This window comes from Opisthocomus hoazin, chromosome 14 (assembly GCF_030867145.1).
Source record: "Opisthocomus hoazin isolate bOpiHoa1 chromosome 14, bOpiHoa1.hap1, whole genome shotgun sequence".
NCBI classification, from domain to species: domain Eukaryota; kingdom Metazoa; phylum Chordata; class Aves; order Opisthocomiformes; family Opisthocomidae; genus Opisthocomus; species Opisthocomus hoazin.
Genome location: NC_134427.1, coordinates 8,714,561 through 8,741,740, shown reverse-complemented (window position 1 = coordinate 8,741,740; position 27,180 = coordinate 8,714,561). Strand labels below are relative to the sequence as shown.

General features: G+C 53.0%; 1 protein-coding gene across 1 annotated transcript; it reads left to right on the top strand.

Annotated features, from left to right (window-relative positions):
* Window positions 1-674: 674 nt before the first annotated feature.
* On the top strand, window positions 675-26,166 carry SLC9A6 (solute carrier family 9 member A6). Its single transcript, XM_075435376.1, has 16 exons — window positions 675-948; window positions 6,898-7,097; window positions 7,468-7,545; window positions 8,221-8,297; window positions 9,228-9,340; window positions 11,643-11,748; window positions 16,003-16,144; window positions 16,373-16,478; window positions 16,705-16,793; window positions 17,011-17,124; window positions 18,717-18,828; window positions 19,293-19,446; window positions 19,627-19,657; window positions 20,892-20,971; window positions 21,619-21,724; window positions 22,766-26,166. The coding sequence occupies exons 1-16, from the start codon at window positions 690-692 to the stop codon at window positions 23,039-23,041; spliced, it is 2,043 nt and encodes a 680-aa protein (XP_075291491.1). The 5' UTR covers window positions 675-689; the 3' UTR covers window positions 23,042-26,166.
* The last annotated feature ends 1,014 nt before the right edge of the window (window positions 26,167-27,180 follow it).

Below are 27,180 nucleotides of genomic sequence, written 5' to 3'. Positions count from 1 at the left end.
TTGGAGCAGGTCCGGAGGAGGGCCGCGAAGATGATCCGAGGGCTGGAGCACCTCTGCTACGAGGACAGGCTGAGGGAGTTGGGGCTGTTCAGCCTGGAGAAGAGAAGGCTGCGGGGTGACCTTAGAGCAGCCTTCCAGTACCTGAAGGGGCTACAGGAAGGATGGAGAGGGGCTTTTCACAAGGGTGTGTAGGGATAGGACAAGGGGGAATGGCTGTAAACTAAAAGAGGGCAGATTTAGATTAGATCTTAGGAAGAAATTCTTCACCATGAGGGTGGTGAGGCCCTGGCCCAGGTTGCCCAGAGAAGCTGTGGGTGCCCCCTCCCTGGCAGGGTTCAAGGCCAGGTTGGACGGGTCTCTGAGCACCCTGGTCTGGTGGAAGGGGTCCCTGCCCATGGCAGGGGGGTTGGAACCAGATGAGCTTTAAGGTCCCTTCCACCCCAAACCAGTCTATGATTCTGTGACTCTGTATGTAAACCCCCTCTCCCTCGGGCTCTCCCCGCCGCCCCGCCCATCCGATTCCACCCCAGCCCCGCCCCGTCCGTCAAAGCCCCGCCCCCCGCCCCCACCCCGCCCCCGCCCCGCCCCTATCCGGGCTCCCGGCCGCGCTGTCCCCGCCCCCTCCGCGCCTGCGCCCAGCGCCGCTTCCTGGTGGCGGCGGCGGGGCCGGGGCCGGGGCCGGGATCGGGATGGCGCGTCCGGTGCTGGCGCTGGCGGCGGGGCTGTGGGCGCGGGGGGCGGCGGGGGGGGAGATGGCGGCGGCGGCGCGTCCCGGTGCGCTGGAGGAGGAGATCGTGTCGGAGAAGGCGGCGGAGGAGAGCCACCGGCAGGACAGCGCCAACCTGCTGGTCTTCATCCTGCTGCTCACCCTCACCATCCTCACCATCTGGCTCTTCAAGCACCGCCGCGCCCGCTTCCTGCACGAGACCGGCCTGGCCATGATCTACGGTGAGGGGCGCGGGCACCCCCACCCCCTGCGCGGGGGGGAATGGCGGGAGCACTGGGAACCCCATCCAGACCAGTCCCGGCTCCGCGCTGGGCCAGCGGGAGCAGCTTCCCGGTCCGTGGGCTGGGTGGGTGGGTGGGTTGGTTGGGTGGGTGGATTGGTTGGTGGGTTGGTTGGTTGGTTTCCAAACCCTGGGTACCGAGGGCTCGCCAGGGCCGCGTCACTCCAAAATCTCCGATGGCGAGGAGCTGGGTGGGTTTTCCCGGGTGACCTCGCGGGGTGGCTGCGGCGTGGGGGAAGCTGGCGGGGTTGGGGGCTGCCACGTGCCGAGCGACCTGGAAACCGTGTCACAGAGCACCGACAGGTCCTGCTCGCCCGCTCCAGGGTGAGAGCGGGGACTGGGGCAGCACAGACCGGGCGTTGCGCTGGTCAGGAGGCTTCTGTCCTGCATGCCAGGGCCGGGGGTTGCGTCTCCACCCGGTGTCGAGCACGCCCGAATTTCCAGAAGCTGGCCGAGAAGAGTGGAGAGGCCATTTGGGGAGACGCTCCCACCCTGTGCTGTGCTCAGGGACCCGCAGGACCTGTCATCCTGCTGCTCGGGGACCTGTGCACATGAGCTCCTGCATTTGGGGTTCCTCCTCCCACTGTGACAGGACCTGTCGGTGAGACGCCCCATGTGTGTTCCCACCAGAAACGGGGCGAGGCCGTGGGTCGGGGGAGCGCGTTGGTAGCTGGCTGGACTTTAATGGTGGCCCGTGATTTACGGAGGCGACGTGGCCGTGTGAAGTGGCCTGAACCGCTGTGTGGCGATGCCGTACGTGGCTCTGCCCAGGTTGTCTGTCATGACTTGGGAGTTCAACCACAGTAGGTCTGGGAGTTGTGCGGGGCAGTGATTGACACGGCCACGGATCCTTATCTAGACGAGATTTGTTGAGTTTGGGACTGAGAAGGTGCCTTCTGCGGAGTGCTGTGGTTGGGGTCTCTTCTCTGCACTGGCCTTGCCTTCGCTGGGTGTGGGTGATGTGCGACCAAGCTTGGTCAGAGCACAACGTGGCCGAGTCCCTCGCCCAGCAGAAAGCTTGGCTCTGGAGGCTGTGACCTCACCCGTCTGAGCCGTTGGCTTTTGTGATCCGAAGTTTCAGTTAATTGGAGGTGTCCTTCCAGACGAAGGGGTGGAGACGCTTGCGTCAGCCCAGAGGCACAAAGTACTGCTCTGCCTTTTCGGATTCCTGCAAGCCCCAGGGTGCCGGCGTTGCTGGCCTCCTGCCCGGGGCAGTGGTGGTCACCTCCTCGGGACAGGAGCTGTGCTTCCAGCATGGAAGGTCCTCCTGCTCCTGCTGCCCCGGAGCTCGCCGCCACACCGGCTTTCTGTTCCTTTCATGCTTTCAAACTTGCCCTTAACCTTGTTTTTCTTCTCCTGGAGTTTTCTTCCTCTCGGTCCTCCATTCTCCCTGACCCACCTGAGAGCTTCCCTTGCTCTCAGAGGAGGACCCGGGTTGTTGCGGGCTCCTGCCCATCCGTAAAACGCATCTTCTCTGTCTGCTCTTTTGCAGACTGTGCTGAGAGGGTTGCTGCTGAAATCAGTAAGGTCATGCAGAACATCCCGAGTTTTTCCCTGCTGTCAAGGCTTTTGGCGATTGCTTCTCGGGTTGTGACAGCTGCCGTAGGAAAAGGGGTGTGTGATTTCCCAAGGACTGCCGAGGTGCTGCTGTTTTACAGCCACAACTGAAAAACTGCAGGGAGCGAAGCAGAGACCGCTTCTGCTTTGCTGTCCCTGGCCCCCTGCGATGCCTTCAGCCCCGGGGAAGTCCGCGGAAAATGTGGAAGTGCTGCAGCAGGCAGGCTGCGAAACAGACGCCGAAATCTGGGCAAGGGAAGCAATTTGCAAAAGCTTGTCTTTTTCTAATTAAAAAAATCCCCACAATGAAGTCAGATAAACCTTTTGCAGACATCTCTTCTTGCTGAAATACATCACAGTTTTCTTGATGTCTGTGATTTTACCATAAGTTATAAGCTCGTGCTCCAGGTGGATTTATATCTTACAAATCACGCTGCCGGCTCAGAGCTGGTGTTCAAGAGCCAGACACAGGCTGGAGTAATTTTATGGTGATAGACGAGAGGTGTTTCATAGCCCCTAAGCTTCATTTCAGTGTTTCAAATGAGGCGCCCGTGTCTGAGGTGCTCAACATTGAGGACGATTAAATGAACAATCTTGTTTCTGTTCTTCTCGGGGGCTGGTGGTGGATGTGGCAGGAGCTTCTCTAGAAGTTCAGTTTCCTGCTGCTTGTTCCCGCTTGGCCCCTGGGTTGCGTGGGTCTGAAGTGCCGGTTGTCAGGATGCCTGCAGTTGCTCGCTAAGTTTTGCGTTCCTTTTGGTGCCCAGACTAATGCTCGCCTGGGGATCCCCTGCGCTTCCGTTGTTGTTAAATGCCGAACGGTAACATATTAGTCTTCATTTAAACCCTTACCTCGGAAATGTTCAACAGCACCTTATAAAGAAAAAAAAAGCCCATGGGCTTTTGTTCTCTTTAATGAAGTTGGGAGAAATGCAATGAGAATAATCTCTTGCACTTTGCATAAAAGAACTCAATTAATTTACCAGCTTTGCCTTTAGCTTCGCTGCTCCTTGCAGCTTTCGGCTGGCAGCTTCCTCGGCGTCAGGTTCCCTCCACCCTGCTCCCTCCCAGGGCTCGGTTTTGTAAAACTTCTGGCTGCGAAAGCGTGTCGATACTGGCGGCGCGGCTCACGAGTTGCTGCTCGAATGGCCCTTCAAGCACCGAGAGAAGCTGAACCGTTTCCTACGAGACCTGCGGGGTCCCCTGGGCTTGGTCCAGGTAGCCTGAGCCCAGGACTGGGTTTGGTGTCTGAAAAACCTTGGCATCGGAGTCGGGTTTGTCCCGAGTGCCCCCAGCGAGCATCGGTAGGTGGGGAGGGCTGAGGAGAGACCCACCGCTGGGCAGGAGGGGCCGGTGGCGGGGTCATCGTAATATCGGCCGAGTAATTGGCTTTAAGCAGCGCGGTAAGTAACCGTGATGGTATCTCTGCGCCGGGAGCCGTGGGCACGTTGCTGGCTGGTTCGCCCACCGCGAGCCCTGTGTGCGTGTGTGTATTTGGAGGTGGGCGTCTTTTCCCACCCGGGTCCAGGGAGCTCTGGGAGCGTCCCAGGCAGCGTGTTACAGCGCAAGATGAAATGCCTGGCTTTTGGAGCCCCACGCACAGCCGTCTTGGCAGATATCGTAGGCTCATTACGTCCCTTTTCCCTTATCCTGTTCCTGGCTGGAGCGGGAATTCGGCTGTGGCTGGCGCGTGGGGCCGGGGACAGCTGCCCGGGTAAGCGAGACGGCGAGGAGGAGCAGGGCTGCTGTCAGGTGTAGCGCTGCTTGGGGACGGGGATTAGGAGCGGAGAGGCGGGTGAGTCAGGATCCTTTCTGAATTCCCAGCGGCGATGTCCGTCCGTCCTGCCTCTCATGTCAAAGCGCTGAGCCTGGGCGTTGAGCTGGGTGGCTTTCCAGCTGACAAAAGACAGGCAGCTGCTGCTGCCGGGGGTTTCTGACTCCCACATGAAGCTCTAAAATAAATATTTTTTTTTTTTTTTTAGAGAAGACTTTTAAAAGCCACCCCAGGTAGCTCTGGAGGGCTGCAGAGTGTGGTGTACCTGGTGCTGTAGAGGGTAAATGAGGTCTCCAGTCTGGCTTTCCTCCCTTTCGTTTGAATTCTCACTGTAACTGTTTAAAGCTGCTTAGCAGTCATAAGCAGATGTCAATAACCCTCTGCAGCTTGCTTTATCCCAGCGAAGAGTTTTTCTTGTCTCTGATGGTACCTCGGGGGTCGTCATCTGCTGGGTGAAAGGAAACCTGGGTGTTTTGTGCCGATGCTGTGGTGCCATGCCCCCGCCGCCACATGCTCACGTGAAGGCGTGCTGTGGCATCTCAGTGTTCTTGCCTTTGTTTCCGTGCTTTTATTTCCAGAGCACTGGAAGATCACAGGAGCAAAGAGGCTAGCAGGAAAGTAAGCAAAAGGATTCCTCTTTGGTGTCCCCTGGTAGCGTCGCTGGTGTAAAAACAGCTCTTGGATGCTCTGCTCAGTGTGATGTTCCCTGGAGCAGCTCTCCTTGCTGGAGCTGACCATGCACCAAGAGACCTTTTCTGTTGCTGCCAGGGCGATTCTGCACCGATGGTGCAGTGCGGGATAAAGCCCAACGCACGTGATGAGCCTGGCCGTACGTGGCTGAAAAGCATCGGTCGCTTTGCGAGAGCAGCTCTGCTGTGCTGCAGAAGGGCCCTGTGTGACCAGGGACGGGGTTTTGGGTGCAGCTCCCAGGTCCGTCAGCCTGGTCCCTGGGATGAGCCGTCTGCCTCACTGGTGTGGTGCGTTGGCAGCGGTGAGTCCCTGTTTGCCTCTGCCCGTGGCCTGGGTGCATGCGTGATGGCCCTGCTGTGCATGGCATCCCCTGCGACGGGAGGTGGGGGCTTTTCTTCTGGCCATTGGCAAAGTCAGCAAATCTCATCCTGGAGAACCGCTGTCGAGGGAAGAGAAGACAAAAACCAGGCGTCAGGTTGGGAACTGGCTGCAGGGGATGCTGTACGTGCTGGGGCCCTGCAGTCTCCAGCCTGGCCGTGGCGGAGCTCCTGCCCAGGCTCTGCTCCCGTGAGATGGTGCTGGAGGAAGAGTTTGGTGTTCCCTTCCATCAGGGTTGTGCCCTGCCTGTGGGAAAGCACAGAGCAAGATCTTAATTAAGGCAACCGTAAAGAAGCAGGAGTGTCCTGGGAGGCAAACGGAGAAGCCTTCTGAGCGTTGCGGTCTCCGTTTAGTTCCCACAGGTCTGAAAGCTCTGCATAAGTGTGTGGTTCAGAGATGGGGTTGAGATCCGGGATTTCTGCGGCGGCTCAGTGCTGCCTTCGTCGAGGAGTTTCCAAACCCTTTTGTGCTGAAGGCTACGTGGAAAGGTGTCTTGTGGGACATCCCTCCTCCCCAGCCTGCAGAGGTCAAAAAGCTCTGCCAGGAGAGCACGCGGCGCGGCGTGCGGGTGAGTGGGAGCCGGAGGAGCCTGCACCGTGTGAATGCTGTTAATCTGGATGTGAGACCTCGGAGCGCGGCTCATCGGCTGCGCTGCAAACGAAAAGTGCCGTATAAATTGCTGGCTGGCAAATTAACCCCACGGTACTCCCGCGCAGCAGCGGAGCCGGAGGCAGCGTCGGCTCGCGGGGCTGTCCTGGGGCTGCTGCTTGTGGTGCAGAGCTGAAGCTTGCCGGTGGCGAGGAGCAGACCTGCATGGTCAGCCTGGAGTGGGAAGCTTTTGTGGATTTTATAAAATTGGGATCACTGCTGTGCGGTGTGAAAGCTGCCGGGGGTGGGAGGAGGCTGTGGTGCTGCAGCGTCGTAGGAAGGGTGCTCACTGCCCTCAAAGCGTTCATGGTGCTTGCTCGGTATCGTTCTTAATCCCCTACCAAAATGAAGGGTTTGGTGTGTTTCTGTAGTGGCAGAACGTGCTGCCGTCAGGTTTCCAGGTGCAACGTGCGCAGTTTGGGCACGTGTGAGCAGCGCCTTGCCCGGGTCCCCAGCCGTGTGCCAGCAACACCAGGGTGCTTGCCCTAAGAAAATCGGCGTGCCCTTGGTGTCGGCTGTTCGCTGCACTAGGGCGAGGTTCTGACTGATTGTTGAGCAATTAAAAACCTTCAGGACCAGTCCGTGCCTGGTGTTAGAAGGTCAGCACGAGCTTGGAGCATTTGCGTGGCTCATGGGAGGATGCGGGTGGTTTAATGTGGGCCGGTATCTGGATGGTGGCTGGGAGGACGCGGGTGGTTTATTGTGGGCCGTTATTTGGGTGGTGGCTGTGCTCAGCGTCTGCGCAGAGGGTCAGGATCCTGGCGTGCCTGATGCTGCGTCTGTGCTCGAAGACATCGTCCCGGGAGTTTGCCACAGCTCGTCTCACCGGTGCGTGTCCCTCCGCAGGGGTCCTGGTCGGTGTGGTCCTGCGCTACGGCATCCACGTCCCCAGCGACGTCAACAACGTGACGCTGAGCTGCCAAGTGCAGACCAGTCCTGCCACGCTGCTGGTGAACGTCAGCGGGAAGTACTACGAGTACACCCTGAAGGGGGAAATCAGCGCCCAGGAGCTCAATAACGTCCAGGATAACGAGATGCTGAGGAAGGTAAGGGAGCCAGTGACTGGAGAGTGGAGCGATGCTCCCCACTCCCTCTGTGGGATGGGTCCTGTGTCTGCTGGATTAAAGGATGTATTTTTTTTTTTAACTTCAGTCAGATTGTGATCAGCTATAACTTATAAGTTGAACACGATATAATGAAACTCTACTTTCAGTTGATCTTAATTTAAGCTGTTTAGACTCTGAGCTGTGTCTCCAGAAGATCCCAGACACATCCTCGGCATTGGCCCGACAGCATTTTGTCTGGCGGGCATACAGGCTTCCCTCCCTATGTTTTATATGACTTTCTTATTTGTGTTTTGTCTTGCAAAGTCTTAACAAACCATTTTACTGTTGTGGTTTTTTTTTTTCTTAACAGGTGACTTTTGATCCTGAAGTGTTTTTCAACATTTTGCTTCCTCCAATTATATTTTATGCAGGCTACAGCTTGAAAAGGGTACGTGCCTTTACAGCACCTACGTTTTTAGTTCCTCTGCCTCCAGAGCATTTTTAATACTTGAGAGTGCTTTAATGCTTGCTCAGCAGGCCAGGGCTGCGGAGGTGGGTATGGTTTTCCCCAGGACATGCGGGATTGTAGGAAGCAGGGATGAGAGTGTCCCAGTCAGTCTCGTCCGTCCCTCTGCCCCGGGAAGGGTCAGCGATTTCCACCATTTCCAGCATGGGTTTGTGCCGGGATTTTTGAGGTCAGCTGGGCCATTTCAGCCATCCTTGCTTTCGAAACACATAGGAGGGTGGGAAGGTTTTGGAAAGCAGCAGCTCTCCGAAATGCTGATTTGGAAGGAGAGGAAAACGATCCTGTTTAGCTTGCGGGAGAAGGAAGGAGGAATGCTGCTGGGTTAGGAAATCAGTTCCCAGGACTTGGAACAGCGCCTTATTAAGTACACGGGTACACGAGAATGATACGTTCGTGTTTATTAGTGCTGCATTAACATCTGCTGCTCTGGTGGTGTACGCTGTTGTGCTGGGCACCCTTCAGCCGTGCTTGTCCAGCTCGTGGCTTTTGAGCTAGATCCAAGCTGCTACGGACACTGTGGGTGCCTGTGCAGGCTTGAAAGAAATTGTTAACGAAATACAGTTCACGCTGAGGTTTTTTTTTGTCTCCTCCTTCTAGAGGCACTTCTTCAGAAACTTGGGCTCCATCCTGGCGTACGCTTTTCTCGGCACGGCGATTTCGTGCCTGGTGATCGGGTGAGTAGCTGGAGCGGGTCTGGTTCTTCCGCGGCGGTTTGAGCCACACTGGGAGCAGCGCTCGGAGCCCGGAGCTGCGGCCGCTCATCCCAGCCCTGAAGGATCACGCAGGCTCTCCGGCAAACGATACTGTTTACTGTCCCGACTTTCGCTGTGTGGGCAGGGTGCTTGCTGGCGAATTGCACAGCGCTTGCTCAGGATCCCGAGCAGAATAGTTATATACATGGCAAGGAAACTGTCACACTTCTCTGAAGATTGTCTTGAAAAAACAGGCAGTGACTTCGAGTTATTGAAAGCGCAGCCCTAACAAGCATGAGACAAGGGACGGGCAGGATCCTAAATGCGTGTCCTGTCCTTACTCGCTGGAAGCAGGTGCCTAGCGAGCACGGATTGGCTTTCAAATTATTTATCCCTCTGCGCAGAGGGAGCTAGATGATCCCCGCGCTGAACAGTAGCACGCAGGCCGGCGCAGGTTGTTCTCCACTGGAGAGTCCGGCGGATTCAAGCAAACTCAGCATCCACATTATCTGTTCCTCACTGAAAGTTTTGGCCATTTCAAAGTCAGGCCAAGGTTGTCCCACTGGAACGTGTTAATGTGAAACAGTGGAAAATGATCGTGAGACCGCACGAGCCCGGCTGCTGCTTTTTTTTCGTTGTGTTGTGCTCGCGGAGGAGTTTCGGTCCCAGTTCCTCACCAGTGCTGTGTTTGTGGCCTGCTGTGGCGGGTGCTTTGGTGCATGTGGTCCAGCGTTCGCCTCCGAGACCACGACCATGGGGTTTCACCAGGCTCAGCTCAGCCAGCACAGTTCTTTGGTGTTTGGCATTTGGGTAACTTTAGGGGCTGATCTGGCAAATTCAGGGGAACTGAGCTGGTGTGAATGTCGTTTTCATTCACTGCAGAGATGAGTAATTGCCTCTTCTAATCACCAGCTCTGTCGTGTATGGCTGCGTGGCGCTGATGAAAGTCACGGGGCAGCTCGGGGGAGACTTCTACTTCACCGACTGCCTCCTGTTTGGTGCCATCGTATCGGCTACTGACCCAGGTATGTTAGATGGTTATTTTTTCCCTCATTGTGCCTACATTTGGATCTGTTTTGAGTTGTGATGAAGAGGGGAAGAAAGTCTGAAACCCCTGCAAGTTCCCTCCTTCTGATTTTTGGAGTTTATTTGTGACATTCTTAGAGGTCGAATTTGTCTCCATGGCTTTTTATTTCCTTCTGGTTACGTGTAGTGCACCCTCCAGACCTCTGCTTTCCTGAATCTGTGTTCACAGTGAAGTCCTAGGCCGTCTCTCGACTTCACTGGGCTTTGGGACAGGTCCACTGTGTCCCTGCCACCCTATGCCGACAGCTGACGCTGAGCAAGATGTGGAATGTGGGGAGGGGTCAGTGGATAGTTCTAGTTAGTTTAGCCATTTTCTTCCGCTTCCATTTGGGTGGAAATTTGGGAGGTGCTAATTTAATTGAAAATTGATCTTAGTGAGCAGTACTGAGGACAGGAGTGACATCTTGGTTTACTGATGCTCTTCATAGATCAAAACTATGAAAAACATGCGTTGTCGAACTGAATTTTACTTAGTTCATGATTGCTTTTACACGGTGGCTGTTTATTTGCACGTTCAGCTTCACCTAAAAAGACAGGACCACGAAAAGGCCTCTCCTTCCTCCTGCCCTTTGCTGAACAGGGCTCGACCTTCTTCCTTTGCAGCCTGGCTGCTGCGTTGGAGACCAGCGCGGTGGGCCTGGGGGGCGGCAGCATCGCCCCCCTGCCGATGTTACGGTAGCTTTGGGGGATCTTTTTACATCCAGATGTTGGTCAGTTTTGCATGGAAGGGAGAGGTTGCATGTCTGGATAAGGCAAATCTCCTGCCCTTTTGAGACAAGTGCCAGTGGCTGTCATTTCCAGATGAACTGGGACTTCTGCCCGCTCGTCTTAACAATGAGTCGTTTCTGTTTTCAAAGGCAAAATGAGGAGCATTGTGTGTATATGCATAGATGCAAGAACAACGCTGCAGAACATAACCTGCAGTGTAAAGTGGCAGTAGCCACATCTGTCTGCCAGGTGGAGATGCGAGATGTGCATTCCCCATGAGTTTTTAATAACTTATTTTTTACCTTTCCCTAAGATTTGCCAGGTTTTGGTGTGGCTATTACTGCTGATATTTTTATTAAAACAAAAAAAAAAATCAACTTGAAAAATAAGGTACAATGATTTCCCAGCTTCTCCGAACGTGTCTTGGGTGGGCCTGCATTCAGGCCACCGGTTCCTTTAGTGGGGAGCTGTTCCCACGCGGCTGCATCCTCCCCGTGACTTCGCCGGGGTGTTGACATCAAGGGGGGGCACATCTGCAAAGTGGGGAGCACCTCACAGACGCAATGGTGGCGTGGTAGGTCTGATGGCAGGCGGGCAGAGGCCAGGCAAGGACCGTAGGTAGAAGTAATGCTTAAAAATGCTGCGGATAAGCTGTTGGCGTCGCGTCCCTGCTTCAGGCTTGGTAATAGGAACAAGAAGATTTCACAGGTAAAAATGGAGCATTTCTCTGGGCTTAAAAGGGTTAAACTCTTTTCAGTGTGCACAGATGAGTCCCTGAATGCTGTTTTAAAGGACGTTCAGAGACGTTGGTTGGAAGAAGCTCATCCTACCATGGCAGATGGAGATGTGTGCGGTGCACCATGTATTCTATCTCGCTTGCTTTAGATGTTGTGGTTTTTTGCAAGGCTGATACACAAAACCTGCCACATTATTATTATATTCTTGGAGGCACTGGATTGCGGAAGGGCTTGAGGGTCCTGTGGTCTCAGCCACATGGCTGTAAATCACAAGAAACTCCTGCATGGAGTTTGAGACGATGCCTGGCTTTTTCCGGTTAGGTCTGACAAGTCAACACATCTATGCTGGCATTTCCAGTGTGTCAACCTGTGTTGAATCCAAGGATTTCTCCTGGCCTTCTGCAGGTGGATGAAGGCTCTCCCTGATGCTCTGAGCTAACAGCGTCCCAAAAGCTGGGTGGCTCATGTCAGCATGGTACCGTGGTTCAGCCCACGAGCTCAGACCCTCAGGAACCTCAGAACAGAGTTTGTTCATGTCTGCCTGCTAAAGACTGGATAGACCTAATGCTCAGGACGTGTTTTAGTAAAAGGAGGAGGAGGGAAATGATAAAGCAAATCCAAATCTGAAAGGGCAGAAGGGAGATGATCAAAGTGAGCGTGGGGGGCAGCTGGCACCATTGCAGCAGAGTGGCACAGATGTGCAGGCAGGCAGCTTTCTAAAAAGAGGCGTGTTGTCTTTGATTACACCAAAATAACGGCACCTTTTTGAATGTCTCTCTATTTTTCTATTTGTCAGTGACTGTTCTTGCCATATTCCATGAACTCCAGGTTGATGTTGAGCTGTATGCCCTTCTCTTTGGCGAAAGCGTCCTCAATGATGCCGTTGCCATAGTGCTGTCTTCGTAAGTGTGTTCTGTTTTTATTTTTAATTGTATGTTACATGTCAGGCATTGTGGGGAGCCACTCGGCCGTGCTTCTGTATAATGGGAGCATCGGTGTTTGCAAGACCAGATTTCCATATTGTGTCCCCATATGCAGCAGTGCTGCCTTCTGATGCATGTCCTCACTGCAGACCGCAGCTTGGGATTGCGGCTTGTCCTTACGACTTCCCCTGCATGACGGATAGTTTTGTTTTGCTTTTGTGGCCAGTGACCCAGCCAGAAGGAAGTTTTTATGTCCCTCTGAAAGGAGATAAGCACCGTGTCAGCTTTTCAGCCCCAGGATCCCACTGAAACCCCTCGCTGATGGCTTTGCTCCCACCTGTCTTCCTTCCCATCCACAAATACCTGCTTTTGTTGAGGTGGAAATAGTTGGTAAAGCAGCTGTTTCCTTTCTCTCCCCACTTTCTGTGCATCAAGATGGTATTTCTAGCAGCCAGAGTTAATACCCTGGGCTGAATGCATGGGAAACTTGCTGGCTTTCTAAGGAATGTTTTATATTCTTTAATATTTTATGTCCTCTGCACGAAGGACGTATTTTATCTGCGTTTTCACTGTATTGTCATCACAGGAATTTGTTTGGAAATACATATTATCTGCACTGGTGGCAGGTTAATGTATAGCTCAGACTAATGCAGAAGATATTTCTAGAATACTTGTCACTCCGGCGTGCTGGTTGCGTGGGTTTTGCTGAGGTGGAGGCAGCAAGTGACATACTGTGAGCTGCCTATCGCCACCCGCATGAGCTGTATTTACTGAAAGGAGTGTTTCTGTTGAGGTTTCTGGAACTGTTTGTATTGCTCGCTCTGGCTTGTGTGCCGGATGTGTCACACTGAGAGTAAGCGCTGCACAGCCAGGTTGTGTTTCAGAAGCGATCCCGACTGAGGAGGAGACAGGGTCTTCCAGCCTCTGCTGGGACGTTCTGGGCGGGAGTGGGTGGGTTCAGCATCAGAGTAATGGGATTTGTGGTGGATCTCCACACACGCAGGTGACTGCACCACGCGTGGTGATTTGCCTCTCGCGCTGTTCCAGTACCAGCTTTGTAGCTGTTGTTCTGATTTCCCACCTTCCTCTTTCCACGAGCGGAGTTCAATCCACCTCTATCCCTGAAATAAGATAATTTGCACCAAAACCGCTGCTCCGAGCTGCAGTCAGCAGTTATTTTGCCGCAGGGCTTTTGTGCAGACCAGCCCAGCAGCATGCTGACATCTCAAGGGCTTCTCAGCAGTTAACCCGTGCGCGTTTTAAAGCTTGCTGTGGTCTTTGTCTTCACTGTCACCATAAGCAGCACGGGGCAGCCCCGGTCAGCACAGCGGGTGTTGTTCGGTGCAGGTACCTCAGGGACAGCCGTGAATCACCTGGACACAAGCACATCTTGGGTGCAAGGAGGAGATGAGGGCCTTTTGCTCCAGGGAGGAGAGCTCCTCCAAGATCAGTCCAAAGCTCCTATTTATGGTTCCCCTTTTTTAAATTTAGTTTGGCATTTGCCTGTTTCGCAGCAGAGGTGCAAGTCGGGGAACCACGTGGGGACGGTTCTGCTCCCACAGGCAGAAGACCTGCTCCCCTATTAGGAGATGGCCTCAAGTTGTGTCAGGGGAGGTTCAGATTGGATATTAGGAAAAATTTCTGTACTGAGAGAGTGGTCAGGCACTGGAACAGTCTGCACAGGGCAGTAGTGGAGTCCCCATCCCTGGAGGTGTTCAGAAAATGTGTAGATGTGACACTTCAGGACATGGTTTAGCAGGCATGGTGGTGATGGGTTGGCGGTTGGACTTGATGATCTTAGAGGTCTTTTCCAACCTTAATGATTCAATGAGATGCAAGGGTGAGCAGGGAAGGTGGAGAGCTGGGGGGTCTCTGGGTAGGTGGGCTGTGTTGATGGAGGAGCTGCTGCCTGGGTGCCAGCTGGTGGTGGGTGCTGCCTTGTCCCTGGGGTGACGAGGGGCTCCCGCCACAGCCACGGGTTCGGTGATTGGCCCCAGAAGCGCCGTCGGCTCCTTGCATGTGGTGACAGCGAGCGCTGCGGGCACCATCCCTGCGCCAAGGGGGATGAGGACCCGGGACTGCTCCGCAGTCTCTGCCGGGAGCTGGGTGCCCCGAGGCCCCTCTCCTCCCAGCTTTCAGTCCCAGACAGACGTCCGTTCCTGCCCGTGGGGAGCAGGATCCGTGCCGTTCTGCTCTGCCTCGTGCTGGCCTGGCAGCAGGGAACCAGTTGCAGGATGAAGAGGAATTGAACCCAGAACCGAAAGCCGGTGGGCAGCGAGGTGCCGGGGCTGCGGTTCGTGGGCGGGGGGGTAAATGCAGCCGCAGGGTCCCCGCCTGCTTCTTCCGAAGGGAGGTTTCACAGGGGCTGGACGCCACGGGGAGCCCCACGGGCGGGCACAGCGGAAGCAGAGCACGCAGAGGGCGGCTGGCGATAATGTCTTATTAGCAACGCAAAAAGCAAAACCAGAAGGAAAACTGTGAGAGGTTAAAATGCAAAACCGACATCCAAACAGTTGGTTACGGAGGAGAAACGAAACCAGTCTGGATTTAAAAAAAAAAAGCACACCCAAACACCAGAATAAGAGGACATTGGTGAAAAGGAAGTAGAGGATGGGACTGATGAAAGAAATTAAATCACAGGGAGAAATCTGCGGCTTGCAGTGCAAAAGACAATGCAGAAAAATGAAATGTATGAAAAGCAGGGAGGTTTAGGGAGGTTTAGCAAGGGAAGTGACCCGTGACGCGTTGGAAGGGGGAGGATTGTCAGTCCTGTTGCAGAAAAATACTGGTGTGTAGTTAGGGAAAAAGAGCTGCAGGATGTGTGCACGAGGCAGTAACTTTCCGTTCCAGCAGAACTGGGGAGGTTAAACAGCAACTGTTTAAAGTTCACATCCAAGAGTTTTAACAGAGCCAGCCAAGGGATTGCTAACTAGCAAGTTAATGTTTTTGGGAAGTTTACATCAAAGAAAGCGATGCAAGGAGTCGATAATAAAATGGGATTTAGGTGATGGACAGGGGACCCCTGTATCTCAGCCTTCCTGAGTAAAACAGTGGAATGACTGATGCAAGGCTCGGCTGATGCGGAGTTGGGAGGGAGCAGATTCAGAGATGGGATCAGCGCAGAGACCGATTTGCCGGCTCATCACAAAGATCTGTTGGAGTTTGGTGGATGAAGACAACAGCGTGCTGTAGTGAGCCAGCACTGTGCCGTTTGCCTTGCTGCCCAGCGATATTTCACTTCAGAACTTGGAGCAGTGCAAAATAAATGTAGTGCACATTAAATGCAGTAAAATGGCATAACTTACAGTTCCCGAGGGGATATTCACATCAGCTGCCTCTGTGGAGTTGACGGAGAAATGCAGGCTTCCCACTTCAATGCTTTGTGGTCCCAGAGTGCCTGACTTTATAGAAAGCTGATGCCAAACCCCCAAAATACCATCATAAGGGCTACGAGGATGGTGAGGGGACTGGAGCATCTCTCCTACAAGGACAGGTTGAAGGAGCTGGGCTTGTTCAGCCTGGAGAAGAGAAGGCTGAGAAGGGACCTTATAAATGCTTATAAATGTCTGCAGGGTGGGTGTAAGGAGGATGGGGCCAGACTCTTTTCAGTGGTGCCCAGCGACAGGACAAGGGGCAATGGGCACAAACTGAAGCAGAGGAAGTTCCGTCTGAACCTGAGGAAGAACTTCTTCCCTCTGAGGGTGACGGAGCCCTGGCACAGGCTGCCCAGGGAGGCTGTGGAGTCTCCTTCTCTGGAGATGTTCAAGACCTGCCTGGACAAGGTCCTGTGCAGCCTGCTCTGGGTGACCCTGCTTTGGCAGAGGGTTGGACTGGGTGACCCACAGAGGTCCCTTCCAACCCCGACCATTCTGTGATGAGTGACGGGCTGTTGCCGAGCAAATGTAATTGCAGGAGATCGGGCAAGAGACAGGCGTTGGTCCGATGCTCTCTGATGTCTGGAAGGAGCCCATGCAGAGCCGTGCCTAGGAAGGGTGGCTGAGCTGCAGAAAGCTGTCCAGGAGCAAAGGGGGTCCCCCAGCTCCCCGGGACAGGGCGAGCGTGTGGACGCGGGGGGTTGCAGCGTGGGACCCGGGTTTTGTCTCCCTGCTGTCTCAGGCTCGGTGTTCGCAGCCGTGGTGGCACTTCGCCAGGCTCGCGCAGCACGGCGGAGGTGCCTCTCCCTCCCGGCTAAGGAGCGTTGTGTTCCTGTGTGTGCTTTTCCCCCTCTTTCAGTTCAATTGTTGCGTACCAGCCGGCGGGCGACAACAGCCACACGTTTGATGTCACAGCAATGTTCAAGTCGATTGGGATCTTCCTGGGGATATTCAGCGGATCTTTTGCAATGGGAGCAGCTACTGGAGTTGTGACAGCTTTAATATCCTTTTTGTTGTTTTTTCCAAGTGTTTGCATAACAGCTGCTTTTTTGTCTGCACTGCATTTCACCCAGATCCAGTGTTTCGTGATTTTTTTTGCCTAAATTAATGAAAGGCAGCGCCACAGCCTGTTTAAGGGCAGGCTACGTAGCGTTGCTGCATCTCACAACTGGGTTTGATACGCTCTTAGCCTACAGCTTCTCTGCAAATTCTCCTTAGCCATCTGCAACGTCACCAAGTTCACCAAACTTCGGGAGTTCCCGCTGCTGGAGACCGGCTTGTTCTTCTTGATGTCCTGGAGCACATTCCTGCTGGCCGAAGCGTGTGGCTTTACAGGCAAGCCCCAGCACGGCCCCGCGTCTGGGACGGAGATCTGCAGGGGTGATGGGCCTGTCGAGTTTTGCTTCTCCCAGTACCGATTGCAGTCGGGGCTTTCCCTCTGCTTTCGGAAGTTTAATTATGCTGGGCACTGGGGTTATTGCATGAAGTTCCCTGCGCTGGTGGGGTGCAGCTCAGCTCCCTTTTCATGGCCAGGAGTCTAACGTGGTGCTCTGCTCTCCAGGTGTGGTGGCCGTGCTCTTCTGTGGGATCACGCAGGCCCATTATACCTATAACAACTTATCTACGGAGTCCCAGCACAGAACTAAGCAGGTGAGAGCTCCTCAGTCCCCTTCAGCCTCTCTGAATTTCAAGTTCAATATTTTTTTATTTCCCTTTAGCCAGAATGAGGGCATCCGTCTTTCTACAGACGGATTTTACTAGGGTTGTGTCTGCAGAAGTATTTATTGTGTGATGGATGGGCTAACATGTTTTTCTTGTTAACTCAATGTTGTATCTAACTCACTTTTAATTTGTTTTTCTCTTTCAGTTGTTTGAGCTTCTGAATTTCTTGGCAGAAAACTTCATCTTTTCCTACATGGGACTCGCACTGTTCACCTTCCAGAACCACGTCTTTAACCCTACCTTCGTGGTGGGGGCTTTCGTATCCTTTGGAGCCTGGTTTACAGAACAAGAAAAGAAAGGGAGAGGGGCCTCATTTCTAAGTTGTGTTCTTCATTCAAGTGCGTGGGGCTTTCTTCAGTCAGTCTAGCTTTATTTTTAAAAGGGAATTTCTCCCATGTAGTGGTGTCTTTGCTGGTTATTTTAAGAAGATGGAGATTCTTTTCCCAGCTTTTCTGTTTGTGTTTTTTTTTTTTTCCCTCTCTTGTCTCCTTTCATGGGCATTCGAATTAGCTGCTGCAGGGACACAGCGTTTGATGTGAACGTGGTACTGAAGCCCTGGGCTTTGTTGGGTGGCAACGTGGCACCAGGAGTGGCTTTGCAAATGGGAACCGTCTGGTATAGCCATTTATTTCCACTTTTCTCCGCTATTCCATTTGGTTGACCCCGAAAAAAGCATTTTTTTTTTGTCAAATAGCACAGTTAAAACGACAGTAGATGCCTCTGAGTGATGTCATGAGAAAGGATTTCCCCTTCTGCAGGCTGATGCTGATGGAAACAAGCTATTGGCCCTGGTATGTCTCAGAAAAACAAGGATTTTGAAGGAATTTTTTTCATAACACAGAGAAGCCAGTTCAGATGTGCAGAATTATTTTCACCCTTTGCAGTGAAGCGGGTTTATACGAGTAAATAAAATGTTGTTATCTTTGCCAGTGCTGGCGCGTGGCTTTGCCGCGGGGTCTGCTGAATTTCCCCGATGAGTTCTCGCAATGGGGTAAGGGGAGCGAAGAGCAGGGAAATGCCATTTGGGTGGCGAGATTGAAATTTTGTGCTGTGCCTCTTCAGTAGGAACTGGCAAACTCGCTGATGAAATAGCTCATTCATGAGAGAGATCATGAAATACGTCTCTTATGCAAATTCACGATGTTCAGGAAAGAACATAAAAGCTGGAAGCATTTTCCATATTATTCAAGGCTGTGCTGAATACTGGCTCCAAGATTATTTTTGCCATCTGGGTGCCGGTATTAAAAGACACAGCTTCAAAGATAAAAAGCAATATGAAGAGGCTGGTGATTCTTGTATCTTGCAGGCTATGGAAACAGAAAGAGTATTAGTGTTTTTTTTTCCCTTCTCAACTGCTGCTGCTTTCATTTTGCTGAATAATCTTTGGGAATTGGCCTTGGCTTAAAGCTTCAGACCCAGCTGTGAAGTGTGGTGCGCTGGGGAATGTCAGAGGGGTTGTGGTAGCTGTGATAACTTGAGCTTTGCAGAGGACAAATAATTCTTGGGGTGGAAAATGGACCTGGCAGGGGAGAGCAGAGAGTGGGAAACTGTGGTTTTTCTCTCCTCTCACTCATCTAACCTGCTCTCTCATCATTTCCCTTCTTTGTGTGTGCTTGTCTCCGTGTGATGTTCCTAAATGGCGATGTGTGCGTTGCTCTGGTGAGGCAGTAGCATGCTCTTCCCCCGCTGCTGTAGCACTTGGAGGTGGGCTGTTATCTTTGCACCCAGAGGGCTGGTGTTTCTGAGGCTCCCCAGCGTTTCCATCAGGCAGCAGAAATTGGCTCTGTGTGCAGAGGTGGGATGCAATGGGAGGCACAGGAAGAGCAATTTCCTGAACATGTGCAAATACAGCTTGCTATCTTCCTAGGAAGAGCTGCCAATATTTACCCACTGTCATTTTTACTGAATCTGGGGAGAAGAAATAAGATCGGAACAAATTTGCAGCATATGATGATGTTTGCGGGTACGTTATTGCATCCTTGCCTCCGACCGCCTGGCCCATCTGCAATTCCTTGTCCCTGAGCACCTGGAAATATTCCTTATTGAACTCTAAATCTCTTATGGGCAATGTCTGGAGAAGAGGCTGGGCGGGAGGGGCTCCCTTAGGCTCGGTTGCGTGAACGCCTTGGTTTTGAGATTGGGAACGGGCTCCTCCTGCCCTCCACTTGAGTGCACGGCGTGGGGCAGGAGGAAGGTCTGTCTTTCCGGGCTGGGAAAGAGTGATGATAACCCAGGCTTTCACAGCATATGCTGTGAAACCATCCCTGTTAAAGCACCGTGGTCTCCTCCGGTGGTGGATGTCCCGTCAGAGGGACAGGACCACGCGTGGGGCAGTGTGCTGTCGATCCCGGGTGGAGAAGCCTGCGGCGGGGTCGGCCGCCTGTGCTGTGGGCTAACACTGCTCTTCTGCCGTCCCTTCCCCGGCAGGGCTGCGAGGAGCCATGGCGTTTGCCTTGGCCATCCGTGACACGGCCACCTACGCCCGGCAGATGATGTTCAGCACGACGCTCCTCATCGTCTTCTTTACGGTGTGGGTTTTCGGCGGGGGCACCACGGCCATGCTGTCCTGCCTGAATATCCGGTGAGTGCGGCGTGCATGGGGCTCTCCTGGCACAGCAGGTCCTCTCCCTCCTCCTGCTCTTGAGTTAATGTGCTCGGTTTTAAGAGACAAGAGGAAGATCATGTCCTTCTCTCCTGGATCACAGCACGTACCCGCCTGGCATTGCTTCTGCTAACCCTGTGCTTGTTTTCTCCTCCGCAGAGTCGGTGTGGATGCGGATCAGGAGAACGTGGTGAGTGTGGCGCTGCCAGGCAGCCTCTGTCGAGGAATTTGTGCGGTGTTCGTGAGTACAGGGGTTACATCGGGACCCTGTGAGTGCCTGTCTGTGCTCCGCTGCCTTCCACCCGTGGGAGGGTTTTTAGCTTCTCTGGTGAAAGTTTGCAGTCAGCGGGAGTCACGGCTTTGCTGTGCCCTCTGTGGTTATAAACAGGCTTGCTTTTATTCCGCTTGAAAGAAGGGTAGAGAAGTAACGCTGGACTGTTCAGTCAGTCCACATTGCTGCGATAGGTTCGGTCTCTCCCTTGTTGGGTCTGACATAAATATCAAAAAGTGCATGACACGGAGGCCGTCTGCCTCGTCCCAGCATCCAGGGCAGTACAGAAATGGTTTTTACTGGCCCATTTTTTGTGGCATCTTCCATCCCACTTTTACCTGTGGGTACCTGCAGCCTCCCCGTTGCCCCCAGTTTCCTTTGGGTCATTATGTGGCAGCCCAGGAGCCACCGACCGCGCTGAGAGGAATGCTGGAGTGTTGGGAGTTTTCCTGCCCGGTAGCCACAAGCTGCCTCGGTCGTGCGTCTGCAGCCCGGTCGTGCTGTGGCTGCGGCTCTGATTGATTTCAGTGTGGGTTCTGCACCTTGGAGGTTCATTTTATTCAGAGCCATTTATTGGGCTGTTCACCTCCTGGAGAGAAAGCATCAAGTGCTAAAGGGCCCAGAGCTGTAAATCTGAAAGCCAAATTTCTGTGAAATACATAATTGTATTCATAGTCCCTTCCAAACAGTTTTGTGTTTTTTCTCCGACTAAAAGGAAGCCAGGAGTCCCTGTAACATGCGATTATTTGCATACAAAAATCTCAGGCGAGGTTTGATGGAGGTTGGACCTGTCAGTCACTATTAAATATGATGTCTGGATGCAGGCGCTGGCTCTGAGGCACTTTAAACCTCGGGGCCAGAAACTGGAAGGCTCCAGCAGAAAAATGGTCACTGTGTGCTTTGATACCACCTCCCGAAGGCTGTTGTACGCCGCGAAACGCAGAGCGAGGTGCCGGATGCACCTTCAGCCTGTCGTGGTGTGGATGTCCTTACGCTCGCTGCAACCCAAAGGTTTCTTCTGAAGGGGCAGTGGGAAGCTGTGTGTCTTCTTCTGTCCCCCTGGGAATAACGCGGTGCCCCGTGGGGGCTCCTGGCCCCGATCTAGGTCGTGGCACGTTGCCCTGCCGCTGTCTCATGTTTTGCTCTCCCGCAGGGTGTCCCGGAGAGCGAGAGGAGGAGTACGAAGGCAGAAAGCGCCTGGCTCTTCCGCATGTGGTACAACTTTGATCACAAGTATCCTTGAATGGTGGTCGGCACGCGCCGTGCCACATCCCGTCTGCCCGAGCAACACCATTGACCTGGAGCGTGACTCACTCCCTGCTTAGCAGAGGAGCCAGCGTTTGCTTTCCCGTCGTGCTGCTGGTTTTTGATTTGCACCTCCTTGTGCCTGTGGCTGCAAGAAATGGCCTTTTCCACCCGCTGTTAACTGGGAATGCAGCAGTAGCTCAGTTCAAAGCTGGGCTCTCCAAGGCTGGACGCCCAGGGAGTCCTCGATCCCTGTGGCAGGTGGGCAGCAAGGGCAGGGGGTCTGCTCATTTGTAGCCCTCTTGCTAGACCCGTGCCTCTCCTCTCTTGCCAATGCTTTTCCATGAATTGGTGGAGGAGCGATTAGCCAGGCTGAGAGGCACAGGGTGATGGGACAAGTGATGCTGCTAAATCTTTTCTTACCAGGGCTGTGTCCTGATCCACCTACGTCCTGCTGTGTTTGATTGCATTCACGTTGCTCATCCCTGTAATTTTTGTGCTTCCAGGGACTTGTGTTTCTTGCCTTCCTGTCGTTTCCTCAAGACATTGAATCCCTCGCTGCTGCCTCTGCATCCCACCCCTCAACTCACCGACATGGCCCTATTCCTCTTTCTTCCTTAACCAACTTTCTGTAGCTATCTGAAACCTCTGCTGACGCACAGCGGTCCTCCTCTGACGACCACGCTCCCGGGGTGCTGTGGGCCTATTGCCCGGTGCCTGACGAGTCCACAGGCATATGAAGTGAGTCCATCGGTGTCCTTTCTGTCACAGTGTCGGTGGAGTTTGGCGTGTTTGTGTTTCTGCGTAGCTTTTGGATGCTGCTCTGCAGCTTTGAGCTGGGAGCCTGGGGGGAGGTCAGATCCTGGGACAGATGGGTGGGCTAATTCCCGTGAGCATTTTGCTTTTCCAGTTGACTGGCCATGAAGGCATTTGTGGTGTGGTCATGGTGGTTCCTCAGTGACAAGCTCCATGAAGCTGTCACAGCTGTCCTTCCCCAGGCCCAGCTGGGAGGACACATGATTTCCCTATCCCCTGCTTTCTTCCAGGCTTGCAGCTGACCTATTCCTGCAGCCCCTTCAGCTGCATCACTCACAATCGAAAAGGTTTCCAGGGTCTGAACTGGGGCTGATTTTCTCCTGAAATGGTGAAGTGCTTGTTTGAGCAGCCCAGACAGGCGGGGAGATGACAGGCAGCTTTGGAGAGCCCATAGGCAGCGACCTCTTCCACCGCCGCTGCAGAGCCTGCGTGGACGCGTGCTCTTTGAGGAGCTGGGTTTGCTGGTCAGGTTCGGCCTCCCATGGCTCTGCGGGTGGCTGGTGCCGGCACGGCTCTGGCAGGGCCGCGGCTCTCGGGGCATTGCCATGCCGGGAGCCCCTTGCAGCAGCAGCTCTCCATGGCAGGAGTTTCCTTGCCCTGGCTGTGAAGTATCAGCATCAAGTTCCCTGCAGAAAACAGATGGCTCCGATGGGTTGGCGATGCAATTCCTGTGGTTGTGGGTATTTTAGTCCAGTTAAAGCCACTCAAAACTGCATTCCCCACGTATCTGGCTACGGCATCAGAACGAGGAGCCGAGAGCGCCCTTGTAGGCAGTCTGCAGAGACGTTGGTGTCTTGTGCGAGTCTCCTGGGCTCGGAGATGTGTGTGTGGCACATCAGGTTATGGTCATGGTGCAGGGCAGTCTGTGATTTGGGGCGTCTATCTGCTTGTTCACCGCCATCGTCTGATTTCAAACTCAGCTATTCAGGAAGACTTAAACACCATTTTCCTCCTGTTTCTCACCAGAATCAAGAGCAGCTGAAGGACGATGACTCTGACCTCATTTTGAACGACGGGGACATCAGCCTGACCTACGGGGATTCCACCGTCAACACCGACAGTGTCGCGTCCAGCGGCACGTCGCGGCGGTTCGTGGGCAACAGCTCTGAAGACGCGCTCGATCGGGAGCTGGCTTTTGGGGACCATGAACTTGTAATCCGCGGAACGCGCCTGGTCCTTCCCATGGACGATTCAGAGCCACCGTCAAACGTCCTGGATAACGCAAGACATGGTCCGGCATAAGGTTGTTTGGTTTAATTGACAGTAATATTTGCATATATGATCAAGAATATGTACTACCTAAAGTCTAATGCATGTCTCAAAATGTCTAAGCTGTATAAATATTATTTATATGGTGTCAGAAGAATATAAATATTCTCTGCCAAGCACTTGTAAAGAACAAGCTGCAAATTTAAGTTAAAAACTGTGTTGACTGCACTGTGTAGGGTGGAACTGTTTTAGCGTAAGAGTCTTTTGCACACAGTGAGCTTCTTTAATGTGTGGTTTGATGAAGGGTTTAGTTCCCAGCGGGATGAGTAAAGGAGCTGACTCCCTGTTCATCCTCTGAGCATAGGCGAGGAGGGTAGCGAGGTGCTGGCGAGCAGTGGAAATCACTTCCTATTCAGATGAGGGTTGATTTTTTTGTTTTAATTTTTTTTTTTTGTCTCTGATCTTTGGATTAGTCACATTTGAAATATCGGTGAAAAAAATCTGCCCACAGACCCTCTGGCCGGGCAGCGGCCGGTGAGAAGGATGCTGGCTTTGTGGGAACCTGAGCTGGGACCTGGAGACTTTGTGCTTTTCAGTGACCCTCTGCCCAAGCCCTGCTTTAGTGGGCTAGCGGCAGGCACCGGCCAAAGCTGAGAGCAGGGGCTGCGGGTGCCTGGCTGCCCGGTGGGAGCAGGAGGGAGGGCTGGGTTGTGTCTGTGCTCGTGTTTAGGAGAAGGAGGTGATCCCACAGGAGCTACACCAGGCGCGCACAGATTCTAGGGCTGAGTCCTTCTTTCAGTTGTGGATCAGCCGTCAAGTCCTCAACTGGCAACTAAATTTCACGTTTGGGAAGTGACCGTGTCTTTGTGCCAGCGAATCTCTTCTCCTGCAGTCACAGACGTAGCCAAGACGCGCAGAGGTACCGCGGCTGCGCGCGGGGCCGCGAGCCCGGTCAGCCTCGAACACCAACTTTACAGCTACAGATTGACACGGTACCTCCGGACCTCTCCAGAGGAGAGTTGTCCGTCCGTCCGTCCTCCTGTATAGTCAAAAATCATTGCACTTTGTTTAATGACTCCTTAGCATGCTGTGTGTCTGTAATCTCCACCCCATCTCTCTCACGTCTCTTACCGTTTAATGAGAAAGGTTTGCGAGTTGATTTTTTTTTTTTCAATTTTTATTTTCCAAGGAAGAGCACAGAACAATTTGCGATTTCACATTAGTGTTAAAGGATTTACTCTGTCATTATGGGAATGGCCAAAGGTGCAGTGAAATTGTTAACCCTGCCATCCTCCTTCTCCTGAAAAGGGGGAACGCAGAAATTTACTGTATGTAATTTTATTGTCTGTTTTAGCTGCAGTTTTGCTATAAAAACTTTTCAGGGTTGCCGGTGCACTAAAAGCCCATTCTGGAGCTAACCCTCTCCAGAGGGCTTAAGCAAAGGTGTTTTTAAAAAGAGAATATATGAAAAAGAGCCGGGTGAGTCTGAGCACTCACAGCTCCCATTAGCTTTCCTTGGAACAAGCTCGGCATCTCTCAGGGTCCGACCCTGAGACCCCAGAGCAGTTTCCCCACAGCTGTTTTCCCCAGCTGTTTTCCCCAGCACCACCTGAGAGTTGGAGGAGACAGGAAATACTAAAATTTTGAGTATGTATATGTATAGTTGAGAAAAGAAATTTAAACTTTTTTTTTTTTTCATTTTCTCAGGTCTAAGTAACATTGCCTTAAATTTATGGATGTGAAACGAATTATTTTGGCAGTTTATCCCCAAGAAAATGCTTTCTTTTTCCTTCTGAACAAAATGTATAAGTGTTGCCACAGGACTCCTCTAGAAGGGGGGTAACGCTCTGTATTTAGATAGGGCATCTTCCTGGCACCAGTCAATGGCAGTCTCACTGTTAATGTAGCTGTTGGGTTAGCGCTAGCCTCTTTGTTTCCTGCTATGCAGGAATTCCATAAAGTGTGCATTTTATATGATGTCTGTAACTTAACTTCATGGGTTTAAAAAAAACAAAAAAGGAAAAAAAAAAAAAGTAGGTACCCGTTGACTTTAGGTTTACTGCATCACTTCTACATCCTGTTTTGTGTTTGTTTTGCCTTTTTGAAGAGGTATGATAAATAACTACCTCGTGTTTTTTCCTGTATGACCTGACTATGGATTCAATTTACAAAGCTGGCGTTGGTGCAGCTGGAGGCGCAGAACGGTTCCACTCCCCCGGGAAGCCCGTGGTCCCGTCGGCCGGCCCCGAGCCCCGGCGCAGCAGACGGGCAGCCCAGGGCTCCCTCCCAGGGGATCCCCAGCCGAGGGGTGAGTTTGCAGCCGAGCGCTGCGAGATGGCCGCAGCGTAACGTTTCACCATAGCCTTGGTAGCATTCCTCTCTTTCTCTGACCCTCCAGCTTCAATAATTTATCCACTCTCTTTAAGTCAGCACATGACCGTAAGCCTCAGCTTTTGACGCCGGTGACAGTTCAGTTAGTATGTTAAAGCAAAAAAAAAAAAGTTAAAAAATGATGATTTCATGGGTTACCTGTGAACCCTTACGATCCATGCATAATACAACCAGGACTGTTTTGAATAGTCTTGGTGAATGAATGAATCTAAGCTGAAACTCGGGAGTGGTTTAATAAATGACTCGGATTCATCCTCAGCTGATTATGCTCTTTGTCCTGCTGCTGCAGAGAATACGGGAGTGCCTGGTTTTCAGCGCAGAGCCCTGATGGCTTCCGTGCTGCTGCTGAAGTTGAGGGTACCTTGGAGAATCCGTCCCCGAGACCTTTTGCCAAATAGATAAGACAGTCCCGAGGAGGCAGTTTATAGCTCCCGCAGAGATTTAGAGGAGGTGCCCTTCTTCTGTAAATTGAATTTTCATGGTTTTTTGCACATGAAAAAGCATTGTAGGCGAAGTTATGATTTGTACTAATACTGTCGATTTGTGTGGTAATGGCATTAACTCCGTAGTTCTGGTGTTTGTGCAGCTGATCTGTGATAGCTGATGATCACTGTCGGACCTTCTGTTTACACTGACTAAATCCTTTACTGTTGCGTTGTACTGTGAAAGAAGGATTATGGGCCTATAAAAGATTTTTTTTTTTTTTTCTCTGGACTTGTGTGTACCATTTCATTAATTCACACGGAAATAAATCTGCAGCAAAGTGACGACGTGCCGCTTGACCTTCTCGGACGAGTTTGTTGTGGCCTGTGGCCAGCGGGTAAGGCAGCAGCCGCGGATGCAGGTGCCGAACCCCGCGGGCTGGCGGGCGGCCGGGCTGGGGTGCACGCTCCTGCCTTCGCCCCGGCTCCCGAGGCACAGCCCAGCCCTGAGGCCGTCCTCCCTCGCAGGAGCAGGCGCCGGGGAGCGGAGAGGCGCTGATGGCTGCTGAAGGGACTCTTCCACGGGCAGCAGAACGCAGCCGGGGTAGTGCTGCACTGGCATGTGCCCTGGGGCGGTGGGGGGACCTGTGGGAGAGCGTCGCGACGGGGTGCTTGCAAAATTGAGGAGCTTTCGTGGGCTTTTCTGTCCTGTGTTTTTGCTGAGTTTGCAGTTGGGCTCATGGCGGGTGACTCTGCCCTCCGTCTCCCGTCCATACCGTTTTTTTGGTGCTGTGCGCTGGCAGAGCAGCTGAAGAGGTTGTTCAAACGCTTTGCAATCCTTCGGTACAGAGGGCACCTCAGAAACTCCAGGAATCTTGTTTGGAGGGCTTTGATTCTCAAAGGACAACCTTCATCTTTTGAATGGCATTAACATACGTTCTTCGTAGCTCTGTATGGCTGCAGGAGGATAGCCCCTAACACCTAGTTAAACACACTTCCCTCCCGTCCATAGCAGCGGCCAGCCGAGGGGACGTCAGTTCCAAAGGACCGCAGTCCTCGCGTGGGGCAGCGAGTCCTGAGCTCTCGTGCTGGGCTTTGCCAAAGCCTTGGCTGCAGCTCGCAGAAGTGCCATGAGCCGCCATGTGAGGAAGGCTTGTCCAGCATCCCGCGGCGCGTGGGTGGCCTGTGCTACTGGAAGTCACAGGAGCGGGACGAGAGACAACGGCGTTTATTTTCTTACTGTGAAATGATGCCAGTTCCACCGCGCGCTCTCACACCTCAAAATCCTGACAATCAGAATAAACACCGCTAATCCTGCTGCACGCACACCGCCCAGCCGGGCTTGGGTCGTACCCGGGC

Excerpts from the sequence above, each read along its gene's own strand:
- SLC9A6 (XM_075435376.1), top strand. The coding sequence starts at position 690 with ATGGCGCGTCCGGTGCTGGCGCTGGCGGCGGGGCTGTGGGCGCGGGGG. Across the intron at positions 9,341-11,642 it reads CGTATCGGCTACTGACCCAG|TGACTGTTCTTGCCATATTC; the intron begins GTATGTTAGATG and ends TCTATTTGTCAG. Across the intron at positions 16,479-16,704 it reads CGAAGCGTGTGGCTTTACAG|GTGTGGTGGCCGTGCTCTTC; the intron begins GCAAGCCCCAGC and ends TCTGCTCTCCAG.